General features: G+C 47.3%; 1 protein-coding gene across 10 annotated transcripts in view; it reads left to right on the top strand.

Annotated features, from left to right (window-relative positions):
- ARMH1 (armadillo like helical domain containing 1) overlaps positions 1–14,976 on the top strand; it is a 51,306-nt gene that overhangs the window by 29,450 nt on the left and 6,880 nt on the right. For all 10 annotated transcript variants that reach the window (XM_008965277.5, XM_034963416.3, XM_055093943.2 and 7 more), the window contains one exon: positions 74–158. In XM_008965277.5, coding sequence (XP_008963525.1) covers positions 74–158 — 85 coding nt within the window. The remainder of the gene's footprint in view (positions 1–73; positions 159–14,976) is intronic.

The raw sequence follows: 14,976 nt of genomic DNA, 5'->3' as shown, positions 1-14,976 counted from the left end.
CCCGGCCGGGAATCCATCTTTTAAAAAAAAAAAAAAAAGACTAACCACCTTGTCCTGTTGTCTGTCTGGTCAGCCAATCATTGGGACCACACACCCCAGCATCGTGGACTGCGTGCTGAAGGTGCTGGGCACGATGCACCTGGAAGTCCAGTATGAAGGTAGGGAGGCTGCTCCAGATTGCAGAAGGGGGCACCGAGAGCCAGGCATATCAGTTCTCAAAAGCTTTCTCTTAGTCACAAAGAGCCTTGATGTTGAGTGTGGGACAGCCTTGGCAGATGGAAGACGCTGGTTCAGAAAATGTCAGTCACACCTATGCCTTGCGTCAGCCACAGGGTGCCTAGGGTGCCTGAACGGTTACGAGAATCTGCCTGGGTCCAGAGCTGGCTGTGGCTCCCAGTCTTATGTGATGTTTCCTGGCTAAACAGAAATCACCCTGAGGAATGTCCTTCTTCTAAGAAACTAAACTGAATAGTCGTAGTATTTGGTTGGTTTTTTTTGCTGGGTTTTTTTTTTTTTTTTTGGCAGGGTCTTGCTTTGCTGCTCAGGCTGGAGTGCAGTGGTACCATCATAGCTCACTGTGGCCTCAAACTCCTGGGCTCAAGATATTCTCCCTCCTCAACCTCCCAAGTAGCTAGGACCACAAGTGTGCACTACTACATCCATCTAACTTTTTAATTTTTTGCAGAAACGAGGTCTCACTATGTTGCCCAGGCTGGTCTTGAACTCCAGGCCTCAAGCGATCCTCTCACCTCAGCCACCCAAAGTGCTGGGATTACAGGCATGAGCCACTGCACCCGGCCAGGAGTTTTTTATTTATTGAGAACTTTTTTTTTTTTGCGACGGAGTCTCGCTCTGTCATCCAGGCTGGAGTGCAGTGGCGCAATCTCAGCTCACTGCAAGCTCTGCCTCCCGGGTTCACGCCATTCTCCTGCCTCAGCCTCCCAAGTAGCTGGGACTACAGGCGCCTGTCACCATGCCCGGCTAATTTTTTGTATTTTTTAGTGGAGACGGGGTTTCACTGCGTTAGCCAGGATGGTCTCGATCTCCTGACCTCGTGATCCACCCGCCTCGGCCTCCCAAAGTGCTGGGATTACAGGCATGAGCCACCGCACCCAGCCTATTTATTGAGAACTTCTATGTGCCAGCCACTTTCCATACATCACCTCATTTACTTCTCAAAATAACCATAAGAGGCCAGGCATGGTGGCTAACGCCTGTAATTCCACCATTTTGGGAGGCCGAGGCAGGCGGATCACCTGAGGCCAGGAGTTTGAGACCAGCCCGGCCAACACAGCAAAACCCCGTCTCTACTAAGAATACAAAAAAATTAGCCAGGGGTGGTATCATGTGCCCATAATCCCAGCTAGATGAGTGGCTGAGGCATGAAAATCACTTGAACCTAGGAGGCAGAGGTTGCACTGAGCCGAGATCTCGCCACTGCACTCCAGCCTGGGTGACAGAGCAAGATTCTGTCTCAAAAAAAAACAACAAAACAACAGCAATAACAACAAAATAACCATAAGAGTACAAAGCCTGGTACATATTAGGTATTCAAATGTTTCCATGAATGAATGGTAAAGATACGTATTTTTATGTTTTTCAAGATACAACAATAAAGCACAGAGAGATTAAGTATGCTTCCCAAGGTTACACAGCTATTGGATTCTAGCCAGATCTGCCTGACTCTAAAGTTTATGCTTTTAACATATAGCACATGGCAGATATTTAAACGATATAATTTCCTTCCCTTTCCCTATAGTGGTTAAGAGGAAGGAGATTCTATTTTCAACAGGAGGAGATTAAGGAAGCGTTCACCGAGACGGTGGTGTTTGAACTGAGCCGTGGAGAATAGGGAGGATTTGGGAAGGTCGAAAGGAGGAGAGGAGTTCGTTCTGGAAAGGGGAATGGGAGAAAGGAAGGCAGACAGGGAAGTACAAGGTGTGTCCTGGGAATAATGGGTGGGTCCTTTAGAGAAGGGATGGTAAAGGTCTATGTCTAGGAAAGGTAGGCTAGGAGCAATGGAGGGGCACCTGGAATGCCGTGTAGGTAGGTGGCAGTCTCTCCAGTATGCAGCATGGAGCCGCTGAAAAGTGAGCTGTGCACAGGTGAGGGCTGAGCGAGTGCAGTGCCTCCGAAGATGGCCTGGGTGGTGCTGTGCCAGGTGGGCCAGAGCCACAGGGAACCACTTGAGGCTGGAGGCCAATTAGGAGGCATTTGGGGTGGTTCAAATGACAAAATAAGAATGTGCTGGCCCAGCTGGGTACATAGTCCCAGGAAGAGAGCATGGACAGCACAGGGGACTGCCTGGTGAGGAGAATGAAGCAGCTTATGGATGTCACAGTAGGCAGGGCCCAGGAGACCGGGACAGACAGCCCCAGTAAGCAGGAATGGTCTGGGCATCAGTATAGGGATAGGGACTCCTGTGTCCAGGATGACAGGCTGAGCCCCAGGTTCAGGAAGCCCGGGGAGGAGAGCATAAGGAGCAGCCAGGCACTGAGGTTCAGGTACGCAAGTGAGATCCTGGGGAAGATCAACAAAGCTCTGGAGGCCACTTCCAACCTAGGTTATTTTTGAGCAGCAGTGCTTAAACTGAATGTCAGGCATGTTATTCCTTCAGCAACATTGTCGGTTTTGTATTTTTTGACCCCTGCAAGGTCTGTGTGCATATGTGGGCCTTGTATGTTGAGAAATAATGCTATGCTAAAATCTGTTAGCAGCTGGAGCAGAGTGTCCTGGCTGGAGAGGAGTTGCCAGTGAAGGGGTAGAGTGGTACAGGGACCTAAGTAATAGTCAGACCCTGCACCAGAGGGTTGTCACTGGCATTGGAGCAAGGGGATGACCTGGTAGTAGAATCATGTTAGGAAGCTTAATCAAACAATCCCAAAGACTAGATTGGGTAGCACTGACACCTTCCTCTCCCCACCTCACCTCTGTATGGCAAACTTGCCCACTCCTCCTCATCCATCCATCACTTCTCAGCTTAAGCATTGACTCTCTAAGCCCTTCCCTGACCCTGCCTTCAACCCCTGCCCAAATGTCAGCCCTTCTTCCTTTGAACCACCCCTGCCCCCACCTCCCCTCCTTTAACCCCCCTCCATCAGAGCGCTGTTCTCTAAAATGGTACCTTCCCCTTACATAGACTGTGTGCAATTTCAGCTCAGCCATCATGGCTTTTATCCTTATATCCTCAGCACAGTCCCCAGCATGTTAGGTCCTCATTGCATGTTTGCTGAGTGAGTGAGTGAGTGAGTGAGTACTGCACATATGCACTGCATTAGTGATTACTCACCTCTATGCCTTTCTCCTCCAGACCTCTGAGCAACTCCAGGGAGGGACTGGGTCTGATTCATCTTTTTCCAACTCAGGACCTGGAACATAATGGGTGCTCAGTAGAAGTCTGTGAAAAAAAAATCTTATTTCTTTTTTGAGGCAGGGTTTCACCCTGTTGCCCAGGCTGGAGCACAGTAGCACAGTCATGGCTCACTCCAGCCTCGACCTCCTAGGCTCAAGTCATCCTCCCACCTAAGCCTCCCAAGTAGCTGGGACTACAGGCACAGATCACCATGCCCAGTTAATTCTTTGTAAAGATGGGGTCTCCCTATGTTGCCCAGGCTGCCCTCAAACTCCTGGGCTCAAGTGATCCTCCTGCCTCCACATCCCAAAGTGCTGGGATCACAAGCGCAAGCCACTGCACCCAACCAAAACAAAACCTCTTATGCTGATGAAGTCCTCCAGAGTTGTAACTGGCCACAGCTTCTTCCAATATCGGCCTAAGTTAGAGTCCTTCTGCATTTATTCAGTAACAACTAACAGCGTGGAAGAGGCAGTGGGAACGTGACTCTGTGACTGCATTTGGTTTGTTATAGGATCATGTGATAACAATGAAACTACGTGCCTCAAGGTAATTTCAGATATACCAGACTCATAACAGGTGCGCACAAAAAAAAGTCTGTTGAATGAATGTATTATTATTTTTTTAACCAGGCGCTTCAAAATAGTCTTCCTATAACTCCAAATGTAGAGAATGCGTATGCAATGATTTCCCACTAGGGGGCACTGTTTCACATGGTCAGAGTAGACCGGAAGTTAAGGGAGAGAAGAAATTCGCACGCCTTCAGTTTCCACTGAAACTCCGCCCGAGGGAGGGAAGGAAAGTTCCTACGGGTCCTACATGTGGTCCTAAACAGTGGGTGACCGGAGAGGATTAGAGAGTAATTTCTTTGAGTTTGAGTATACCAAATTTTAAAACCAGAGTGAAGCCCTAGGATGCTGGCAGTAGTCAGCATGGAGAAGCAGCCTGTGTCCAAGAGGAGCCTGAGTGACTGCGGGGAGAAGAGTTTAGTAGGTGACAGGGACTGATCTCAAAAGGGCAGGGTTGGTTTGTTTCTTTAAACAAATATTTACTGAATATCTGTGATGTGCCAAGAACTGTACCAGACACTGGGGTTTTGTGTTTGCTTGTTTGCATTGAGAAGGGGAAAACTGAATGTCTTGGAAGAAGGGTCGGGGGTGCCCACTCCACTCCCATGTGGCATGTGTGTGGGGCAGAGTGGGAGGTTATTGGCATCCTTCCCTTAGAAAGCTACAGGGAAAGTGGCATCCTCAGGGCAGTGTCCACTGACAACAGGAGGCGGAGGGGCTTAGGGGGCCTGGCGATTGTTTATCTTACAGTGGGTGTCAGTGATGGAGGAAGCTGCTGGTGGCGTCACCTCCTTTTCTATGAAGAACGCCACCTTCCCCCACCAACCTGCCTGACCGGTGAGTCAGGTTAGCCACGTCCTCTGCTCTCCTTCCCATTATGAGAGTGTCCCTGGTTCCTATCACAGGCCCTCTCTTCTGCTTATTCTCTGAAGCACATTCCCTCAAAGACTTCCCTTCTGTAGCTCGCCTCTCCCTTTTTCTCTGCTGGACCATCTCCATTGACGTGCAAATATGCTCTCTATCTTCCATTTTTAAAAGAGCCCCTCTTTGGGAATTTATGGATTAAATGAGACTTAAAAGACATGTACCAAAAAGGTAAAATTATAGCATTTAGGGATGTACACCCCTCCTTGACCCCAAGTTGCCCCCCAGCTATTCATTTCTTTACCATTTCCTTCCTACTTGACCTCCCAGCTGCTTTCGACCCAGTTGATCACTCCCTCACTTTCTTTTGTTGGCTTCTGTGATAGAAGTTTTCCTCCCACCGTCTGGTTTTGCCTTAGTCTCCTTTGCTTGTTTCTCCTGTTTCTCTACCAGACTGTTAGGTCACCCTCTTCCTTCTCATCTCTGTATACTTTTTCCCTAAGTGGTTTCCCATGTGGATGTCTAACAGACATCTTAAATTTATGGCCAGAATTCTTGAGTTTCTTCCCAAAGCCTGTCCTTCTTGTTTTCCCTATCTCAGGCAGGCGCGGTGGCTCATGCCTTTAATCCCAGCACTTTGGGAGGCCAAGGGGGGCGGATCACAAGGTCAGGAGATCGAGACCATCCTGGCTAACACGGTGAAACCCCATCTATACTAAAAATACAAAAAATTAGCCGGGCGTAGTGGCATGCGCCTGTAGTCCCACCTACACGGGAGGCTGAGGCAGAAGAATAGCTTGAACCCAGGAGGTGGAGGTTGCAGTGAGCTGAAATCATGCCATTGCACTCCAGCCTGGCAACAGAGTGAGACTCCATCTCAGAAAAAAAAAAAAATTATCTGAGCATGGTGGCGCGCACCTGTAGTCCCAGCTACTCAGGGAGGCTGAGGCAGGAGAATTGCTTGACCCAGGAGGCGGAGGTTGCAGTGAGCCCAGATCATGCCACTGCACTCCAGCCTGGGTGATAGAGGGAGACTCCATCTCAAAAAAAAAATTGCTGAAAATATGCTAACAAATATGTATAAGAATCAAGTCCATGGTAAAATGGAACTGTTTATGAATTTGGAAAATGGTCATTTGTAGAATACGATTTTTGTCTACTTGACCTAGAACCTGGAATTAACTTGACTTGCTAATAAAATGATCATTTCATATATTAATAGCGAAGTTGAAAGTATGGTTCATCAGCCCCAAAGTACAACAGTGGGGCTTGTAGCTGAGCGAACTCTCACACTAACACAGTGGAATCCTCTAGAGACGCTAGTGCAGGGAAACAGTGGCCCTAACTGACCAAACCGAACAGACATGGACAAGGCTTTGAATGTGTGACACCTCCCCTGGCCCCCTGAAACCTGGAGAGACTGGTGGTCGCAAGAACCTCATTGTTAGTTTCCTTCAGTTCTTGGCTGTGTAAAGTTACTTAGGTTCCTAATTCTAAGAGGTATGATTGATCTAGAAATTAATCACAGATTGGCCGGGCGTGGTGGCTCACACCTGTAATCCCAGCACTTTGGGAGGCCAAGGCGGGTGGATCACGAGGTCAGGAGATCGAGACCATCCTGGCTAACGTGGTGAAACCCCGTCTCTACTAAAAATACAAAAAATTAGCCGGGCGTGGTGGCGGGCGCCTGTAGTCCCAGCTACTCGGGAGGCTGAGGCAGGAGAATGGCGTGAACCCAGGAGGTGGAGCTTGCAGTGAGCCGAGATCACGCCACTGCACTCCAGCCTAGGCAACAGAGCAAGACTCCGTCTCAAAAAAAAAAAAAAAAAGAAAAGAAATTAATCACAGATTTGGTTTACTTCTTTCTTCATAAAAGCACATTTTTTAACTGAGATGACATTCACATAACATAAAATTAACCATTTTAAAGTGAACAATTCAGTGGCATTTAGTATACATTCACAGTGTTGTACAACCACCATCTCTATCTAGTTCCAAAACATTTTCATCCCCCCAAAAGGAAACCCTGAATTCAGCAAGCAGCTATTCCCCTTCCACTCCCTCCAGTCCCTGGGAAGCCCCAATCTTCATTCTGTCTCTATGGATTTACCTATTCCATATATTTCACATAAATGGAATTATACAATACACGACTTTTATGTCTGGCTTCTTCCACTTAGCATAATATTTTCAAGGTTCACCCACATTGTAACATGCATCAGTACTTCATTCCTTTTTGTGGCTGAATAATATTCCGTTGTATGTATCTACCACAATTTGTTTATCCATTCATTCATTATTAGACATTCGGGCTATTTCCAGCCTTTGGCTCTTGTGAACCAGTGCTTCTATGAACATCCACATACATGTAATTGAGTACCTGTTTTCAGTTCTTTGGGGTATATTACCTAGGAGTGGAATTGCTGGATCATATGGTAATTCTGTTTAACTCGTTGAGGAACCCACTAAACTGTTTTCCACAGTAGTTGTACCATTTTACATTCCCAGTAGCAGCAATATATGAGGATTCCAATTTCTCCACTTCCTCACCAACACTTGTTATTCTGGGGATTCTTTAATTATAGCCATCTTAGTGGATGCGAAGTGCATTTTCCTAATGAATAAGGATGTTGAACATAGACCTGTTTCATAGACTTGTTGGCCATTTGTATTTCTTCTTTGGAGAAATGTCTATTCAGGTCCTTTTTCCATTTTAAAATTGGTTGTTGGGTTGTAAGAGTTTTTCATATATTCTAGTTTCTGTGCTCATCAAATATATGGTTTCTCCCATTCTGTAGGTTCTTTTCACCTTCTTGATAATGTCCTTTGTTGTTTTCATTTTCAATGATTTAAGTTTCTCATTTATTCATTTACTTATTCAAAAAGAATGGCACTGGGGTGGGCACTGACAGTATAGTGACAAATGAAACAAGTCCTTGTTCTCACAGAGCTTTGTTACAACAGTAATACTAATGGTAATGTTAACTCATAACTACTACTAGTGACCAACAATGACTGTGTGCCCAGCATTGTTCTAAGCTCTTTTATCATCTCATCTATTCCTCAGAACAACTCTGTGAAGTAGGTACTATTTTCATCCCCAGTTTACAGATGAGGAAACTGAGGCACAAAGCAATTAAATAACCTGTCCACAGTCTCAAAATGATAAATGAGAAAGCTGTAGATCGAACCCAGTCAGTCTGCCTCCTGCGCCCATCCCCTCACCACCACACTATTCTTTCTTCAGTATTAGAACAAGACTTGCCTTGTTTTTACCAGCTTTGAGAAGTAGATAAAAACCCAAGGACACCCTTTTAATCCCAGCACTTTGGGAGCCCGAGGCGGGCAGATCACTTGAGGCCAAGAGTTTGAGACCTGGCTGGGCGCAGGGGCTCTCACCTGTAATCCCAGAACTTTGGGAAGCCAAGGTGGGCGGATCACCTGAGGCCAGGAGTTCGAGACCAGCCTGGGCAACAAGGTGAAATCCTCTCTCTACTAAAAATACAAAAATTATCTGGATATGTGGCAGGAGCCTGTAATCCCAGCTACTTGGGAGGCTGAGGTAGGAGAATCACTTGAACCTGGGAGGCAGAGGTTGCAGTGAGCCAAGATCGTGCCACAGCACTCCAGAGTGGGCAACAAGAGCGAAACTCCATGAAACTCTGTCTCTACTAAAACTACAAAAATTAGCTGGGCATGGTGGCTCACACCTGTGGTCCCAGCTACAGGGAACCGCAAAAAAAAAAAAAAAAAAAAAAGGACAGACAACATTGTTAAGATTACAGTAAACCATATTTTTAAAATTATGTTTTCTTAGCTTCATACCCCTCACAGGATTAAGCAAATACATCAGGATTTCTTCTTTTTTCTTTTTTTTTTTTTTGAGATGGAGTCTTCCTCTGTTGCCCAGGCTGGAGTGCAGTGGTGCGATCTTGGCTCACTGGAACCTCTGCCTCCGAGGTTCAAGCGATTCTCCTGCCTCAGCCCCCCAAGAAGCTGGGATTACAGGCATGTGCCACCACGCCCAGCTAATTCTTGTAACTTTAGTAGAGACAGGGTTTCACCGTGTTGGTCAGACTGGTCTCAAACTCCTAACCTCAGGTGATATACCCGCCTCAGCCTCCTAAAGTGCTAGGATTACAGGCGTGAGCCACTGCACCGCCAGGGTCTCATTTAAAAACTAGTGTTTTTGCCTTACAGAACATTATGCCTTTGCTTTGCACTTTTTTTTTTTTAAGACGGAGTCTCGCTCTGTCACCCAGGCTGGAGTGCAATGGCAAGAGCTACTGCGCCCGGCCTTTTTCTGTTTCTTTTGTTTTTTTTTTTTTTTTTTGAGACAGTCTTGCTTTGTCACCCAGGCTGAAGTGCAGTGGCATGATCTTGGCTCACTGCAACCTACACCTCCTGGATTCAAGCAATTTTCGTGCCTCAGCCTCCCGAGTAGCTGGGACCACAAGCATGCAGCACCATGCCTGGCTAATTTTCATATTTTTAGCGGGGATGGGGTTTCACCATGTTGGCCAGGCTGGTCTCCAACTCCTGGGCTCAAGCGATCCACCCGCCTCGGGCTCCCAAAGTGCTGGGATTACAGGTATGAGTCACTGCACCCCACCCTGCTTTGTACTTCTCAGCTGACATGGGCAGTAATTTTAGCCTTTCCTGCTGTATAAGAGGCCACCTGTCCTGTACAGCTTCATTGAACAGCAGTCAGAAGGCTCTGACACTGAGGGAGACTTTCACATAAAAACCTGCTATTTTTAAAAGATGCATTACTTCCCCAAAAGTATATGAGCACTTCAACTGTGACACTTTATTCAGCGTTTATAAAAGTCTATAAAACAGTCTTCCAGGGGATTTAAGTGAAAATCTTGGGGGGAATCTTATTTCTAACTTCCCCATTTGTCTGCCCCTCAAAACATCTGCATCCTGCCCTTGCCTTATACTGCGTCCTTTTTGAGGACACTGGTGCTTGACTCGAGTCTCAGGGATAGTTCAAAACATCAGTACACGGACTGGTTGGGCTGGGTGAAAGCAGATACCAGTGGAAGACACACCATAGTAATTCTTGATCCAGCAATAAAAATACCACCATAGCACATACATTAGTTACTTTGTTGCCTGGCTTTAAAAACAAAAGGTGTGCATAAAATATATTTTTATCGTTTCAACATTGAGCTTTGAACAGGATGTAGTTAAAGAGGTAGCAGAGGGCCGGACGCGGTGGCTCATGCATGTACCCAGCACTTTGGGAGGCCGGCGGATCACGAGGTCAGGAGATCTAGACCATCTGGCTAACACGATGAAACCCTGTCTCTACTAAAAATACAAAAAAATTAGCCGGGCGTGGTGGCGGGTGCCTGTAGTCCCAGCTACTTGGGAGGCTGACGCAGGAGAATGGCGTGAACCCGGGAGGCGGAGCTTGCAGTGAGCCGAGATTGCACCACTGCACTCCAGCCTGGGTGACAGAGCGAGACTCCGTCTCAAAAAAAATAAATAAATAAAAAAAATAAGAGGGAGCAGGGGCCAGGCCTGGTGGCTCATGCCTGTAATCTCAGCACTTTGGGAGGCCGAGGCAGGCAGATCACCTGAGGTCGGAAGTTCGAGACCACACTGACCAACATGGAGAAACCCCTTCTCTACTAAAAATACAAAATTAGCTGGGCGTGGTGGCGCATGCCTGTAATCCCAGCTACTTGGGAGGCTGAGGCAGGAGAATCCCTTGAACCCGGGAGGCGGAGGTTGCGGTGAGCTGAGATCGCGCCATTGCACTCCGGCCTGGGCAACAAGAGTGAAACTCCGTCTCAAAAAAAAAAAAAAGGTAGCAGGGTATACAGAAATCAGAGACAGAATTAATTACAGAATGTCAAGAAGATGCCTGACACTGGTCTCTTCCTTTTTTTTTTGAGGCAGGGCCTTGTTCTGTCACCTAGGCTGGAGTGCAGTGGCGCATGCACGGCTCACTGCAGCCTCAACCTCCTGAGCTCAAGTAGCTGGGACTACAGGCACATGCACTATGCCTGGCTAATTTTTTTTTTTTTTATTCTTTTTAGAGATGGGATCTCACGATGTTGCCCAAGCTGATTTGACTGTCCCCGGCCTTTTTTCTTTTTCTGGGGGGCGGGGGGAAACAGTTTTAACTGTTTCCCAGGCTGGAGTTGAGTGGCTTGACAGCTCACTGCAGCCTCAAACTCTTGGGCTCAAGCGATCCTCCCGCCTCAGCCTCTTAAAGTGTTGAGATTGCAGGCATGAGCCACCACGCCTGACTGGTCTGTTTCTTACAGCAGTGCAACGTGCCAAACACGTTCATGCTAGTGCCCTGCTGGAAAAGGAAGCAAACCTCGGTAAGGAAGCGCACTTCTCATATGTGTCCAGTAGGTGGCAGTCTTGTCTGGACCTGCAGAGAAAGACCCGGAACCCTGGTTTTGCAAGGCTCTGGGATCAAAGAATTATAAATGGCTCTGGGATCAAAGAATTATAAATGATCAGTGCTGTTAGCACCCTGGAAATGGCTGCATGGAATATCCACAGTTCCCAGGTACAATGCCATTTCTATGGCTCCTTCTGCCAAAGGAATACTAAGCCTGCTGCTACAGCCCTGTCTCTTGTTCATTGTGGTTTCCTGGGCAAGTCATTTGTTCTTGGTTTCTTCGTCTATTCAATGAGATGATCAGACCAGTGATCACTGAGGTTTCCTCTAATGCTGATAGGCTGTGGATTCCAAAGTTCCTCTTCGGATTGGAGGAATGAATTTGTCTCCTGCACCACTAAAGTTTCCATGGAGTGTGAGTGGCTAGGACCTCACATCTGTTTTTTGTTTTTTTGAGATGGAGTCTCACTCTGTTGCCCAGGCTGGAGTGCAGTGGCACAATCTCAGCTCAATGCAACCTCTGCCTCCCGGGTTCAAGCAATTTTCCTGCCTCAGCCTCCTGAGTAGCTGGGATTACAGGCGCCCACCATCACACCTGGCTAATTTTTGTATTTTTAGTAAAGACAGGGTTTCACAATGTTGGCCAGGCTGGTCTTCAACTCCTGGCCTCAAGTGATCTGCTCGCTTCAGCCTCCCAAAGTGCTGGGATTACAGGCGTGAGCCACTGCACCCAGCCACATCTGTTTCATTTACTGCTGTTTCATCAGCACCAGCACTGCACCTAGCACGTGCTCAATCCCTGTTTGTCAAATGCATGAGCATGGGCCCCACAGAGCATCCTCTCAGCTTCATGGGGCCTGAACTCTCAAACATTCAAACCCTCCTGATGATACCTCCTCCTTGAATACTCTCATCCTCCTTCCTGAACCCATACTCTCCTGGCTTCCTCCTATGGCTCTAGAAACTGCTTCTCGGTCTTTTATACATTCCCATTCCTCTACCAGTCCCCTAGGTGTCAGTTTTTTTTTTTCAGCATTCAACTCCAGGTCCTCTTCTCCTTCTTTGCTGTCTATGGCCCCTCGTCCACTCCCACAACTTTAATTACCACGACTTTATTTACCACCTACCACCTTGATGACAGAAACAATAGTCGCTAATCTTTATAGAGTGTTAACTCTATGCTGGATACTGCCCTTGATCTTTACTCATTTACCCCTCACAACAAGCCAAGGAGGTGGGCACTATTATTTTCCCCATTTTATGGGTGGAGGACAGAGTAGTTGAGTGACCTCTCTACAGCTCTAGACCCGTGTGTCCATTTGCCTTCTGAACACCTCCCCTCAGATGTCACCAGTGGACTTCTGATATTCCAGTTCCAAAGCTTTTCTTCTCCAAGGTCCCAATCTCAGTGGAAAGTACCCAGCTGCCCAGGCTAGAAATATTGGTAATTGTCTTGTCTTTTTGCTTCCCACCTTCAACCAACTTCTAACAAGACCAGTCAATTCTAACTCTTCAATATTCAGATGTGTTCCCTCTTCCCCATTCTGTCTCCACTGCTGTAATTCAGGTCTTCATACTGCTCACCTGCACTGGCCTCTACACCAATCTTCATCTGTCCAGTATGGCGCCCACACACAGTTCATTTTCCTAGTCCACTACCAGAGTGGAGGCAGTAGACTTAGTGGTGAAGAATATGGGACTTGGAATCCGAACTATTCTTTTTTCTTTTTTTTTTTTTGAGACGGAGTCTCACTCTGTAACCCAGGCTGGAGTGCAGTGGCGCAATCTCAGCTCATTGCAACCTCTGCTGCACAGGTAAAAGATATTCTCCTGCCTCAGCCTCCCAAGTAGCTGGGATTACAGGCACCTGCCACTGCGCCCAGCTAATTTTTGTAGTTTTAGTAGAGATGGGGTTTCACCATCTTGGCCAGGCTGATCTTGAACTCCTGACCTCGTGATCCAACCGCCTCGGCCTCCCAAAGTGCTGGGATTACAGGCGTGAGCCACCACGGCCGGCCTGAAATCAGAACTATTCTTATTAGCTATCTGATCCTGAGCGAGCTACTCAACTTTTTTGAGCCTTCCTTTTCTCTGAAATGAAATGAGAAAAATGCCTGCTGTATCGGGTTGTTGGCACATGCATAGCCCTGCAGAAGCTGGGGCTGGCCTGCCTCCACAGGCTTAGCTCTGATGCATGACCCAGCATCCCTGTTTCCCAGCCAGATCTCCCTTGCCTGGCCACAAATGTGACATGGCACTATCCAACATGGCACTTGCCACATTCTACATTCCAGCCCCTCCCTTCTCCCTATGGTTTTGCCAATTCACGCATCACCGTCTCCAAGGAATCCTTCTCCTGATTCTCCATCCCCTATCATCTCCACTCCATCAACCAACCTGGCTTCCTTTGTGTTCCCATGGCCCTGATAACACTGCCTCATAAATGCCAGTTTCCCTATTGGTATCCCCCACTCAGCTGTGATGTCCCTAAGGCCAGTGATTAGATCTTCGTCCTCTTCATAGCCCTAGCCCAGAGGCCTGGCACAGACAAGATGCTCAATGAGAATTTTGTTAAATAAATGAATGAATCAATGAATAAATCAGTGATTGCTCAGCTTTAGGACATTTGGGTGTTATCAGCACCACAGGCTTTAGGCAAAGCTGCCAAAGATAGTCTTTTGTTGTCCTTTGCTTTCTGAAGGAATTGCCCTTCCTAGTAACTAGCACGATATATAAAGAGTTGTAACTGGCTGTGGTTCCTGTGAAGACATTTGGGCAGAGACCAGTACTTTCACTTTGGGTATAAACAGTGACAGCTGTGAATTTTAAAACTCAGTCAGAAATGATTCAGTGAATAAATCTTCATTTTTCTAAGTAGCTCCAAGTGTTACAAATACATAATTAGCAAAAGATTAAGCATTTAGTGTAAAGTGAATAGTCAGAACTAGACATTTGTCTCCTGGAGTATTTGATTCTACATGGGCAGAAAATGCTATTTGTGGTCAAGAAATTTTCATAAAAATATCTTCACCCATTCGTTTCTACCCTGAGTGTCCACCAAGTCATGTCTCGCTGCAGGAAGAGCTCTTGGGCACAGGCAGACATTTGCCCAGGATGTCCTGGCATTACACACTGCCAGCTTGTGCCTGGGAAGAGCCCAGCTACTAATGAGGGACGTGCTGCAGGCGACAAAGCCAAGTGTCATCAGATGCATGAGGGGCCAGACCACTTGGCTCCAAAAAAATGAGCTGCACCAATTCAAGAAGAGGAAAGAAACCAAATGGTAGAACAAGTGAGAAATACTTTGGGGTTTCAGGCAGCAGCCAGTGCAGGCTACGGCTGCCAAGCAGCCAGAGATGTCCGGTCTGCCATTTTGTCCAGATCAGAGAGTGTTTGGGGGAAGCCAGGGAAGCTCAAGTGCTTTGCCCCTTCCTGGGGCTGGTCCCTTTCCCTCCACAATGTTGCTGGGCCTTTGATTCCAAAATAGGACCACATCTGGGCAACCAGAGGCTGCAGAGGGTGGGCAGATGGGATTGCGAGGGCTACCTTAGAAGACCTGGAAGAAAGAGGCAGCCCAGCGGCAGTGGCTGGTTGGTCATAAGAAGCGTTTCTGGGCCGGGCATGGTGGCCCATGCTTGTAATCCCAGCACTTTGGGAGGCCGAGGCAGGCGGATCACCTGAAGTCGGGAGTTCAAGACCAGCCTGACCACCATGGAGAAACCCGTCTCTACTAAAAATACGAAAAATTAGCTGGCCAGTGTGGTGCATGCCTGTAATCCCAGCTACTTGGGAGGCTGAGATAGGAGAATCACTTGAACCTATGA

The sequence above is a fragment of the Pan paniscus genome, chromosome 1, assembly GCF_029289425.2.
Source record: "Pan paniscus chromosome 1, NHGRI_mPanPan1-v2.0_pri, whole genome shotgun sequence".
Taxonomy (NCBI): domain Eukaryota; kingdom Metazoa; phylum Chordata; class Mammalia; order Primates; family Hominidae; genus Pan; species Pan paniscus.
The sequence above is the reverse complement of the archived record's forward strand: the minus strand, read 5'-3'. Positions and strand labels throughout refer to the sequence as shown.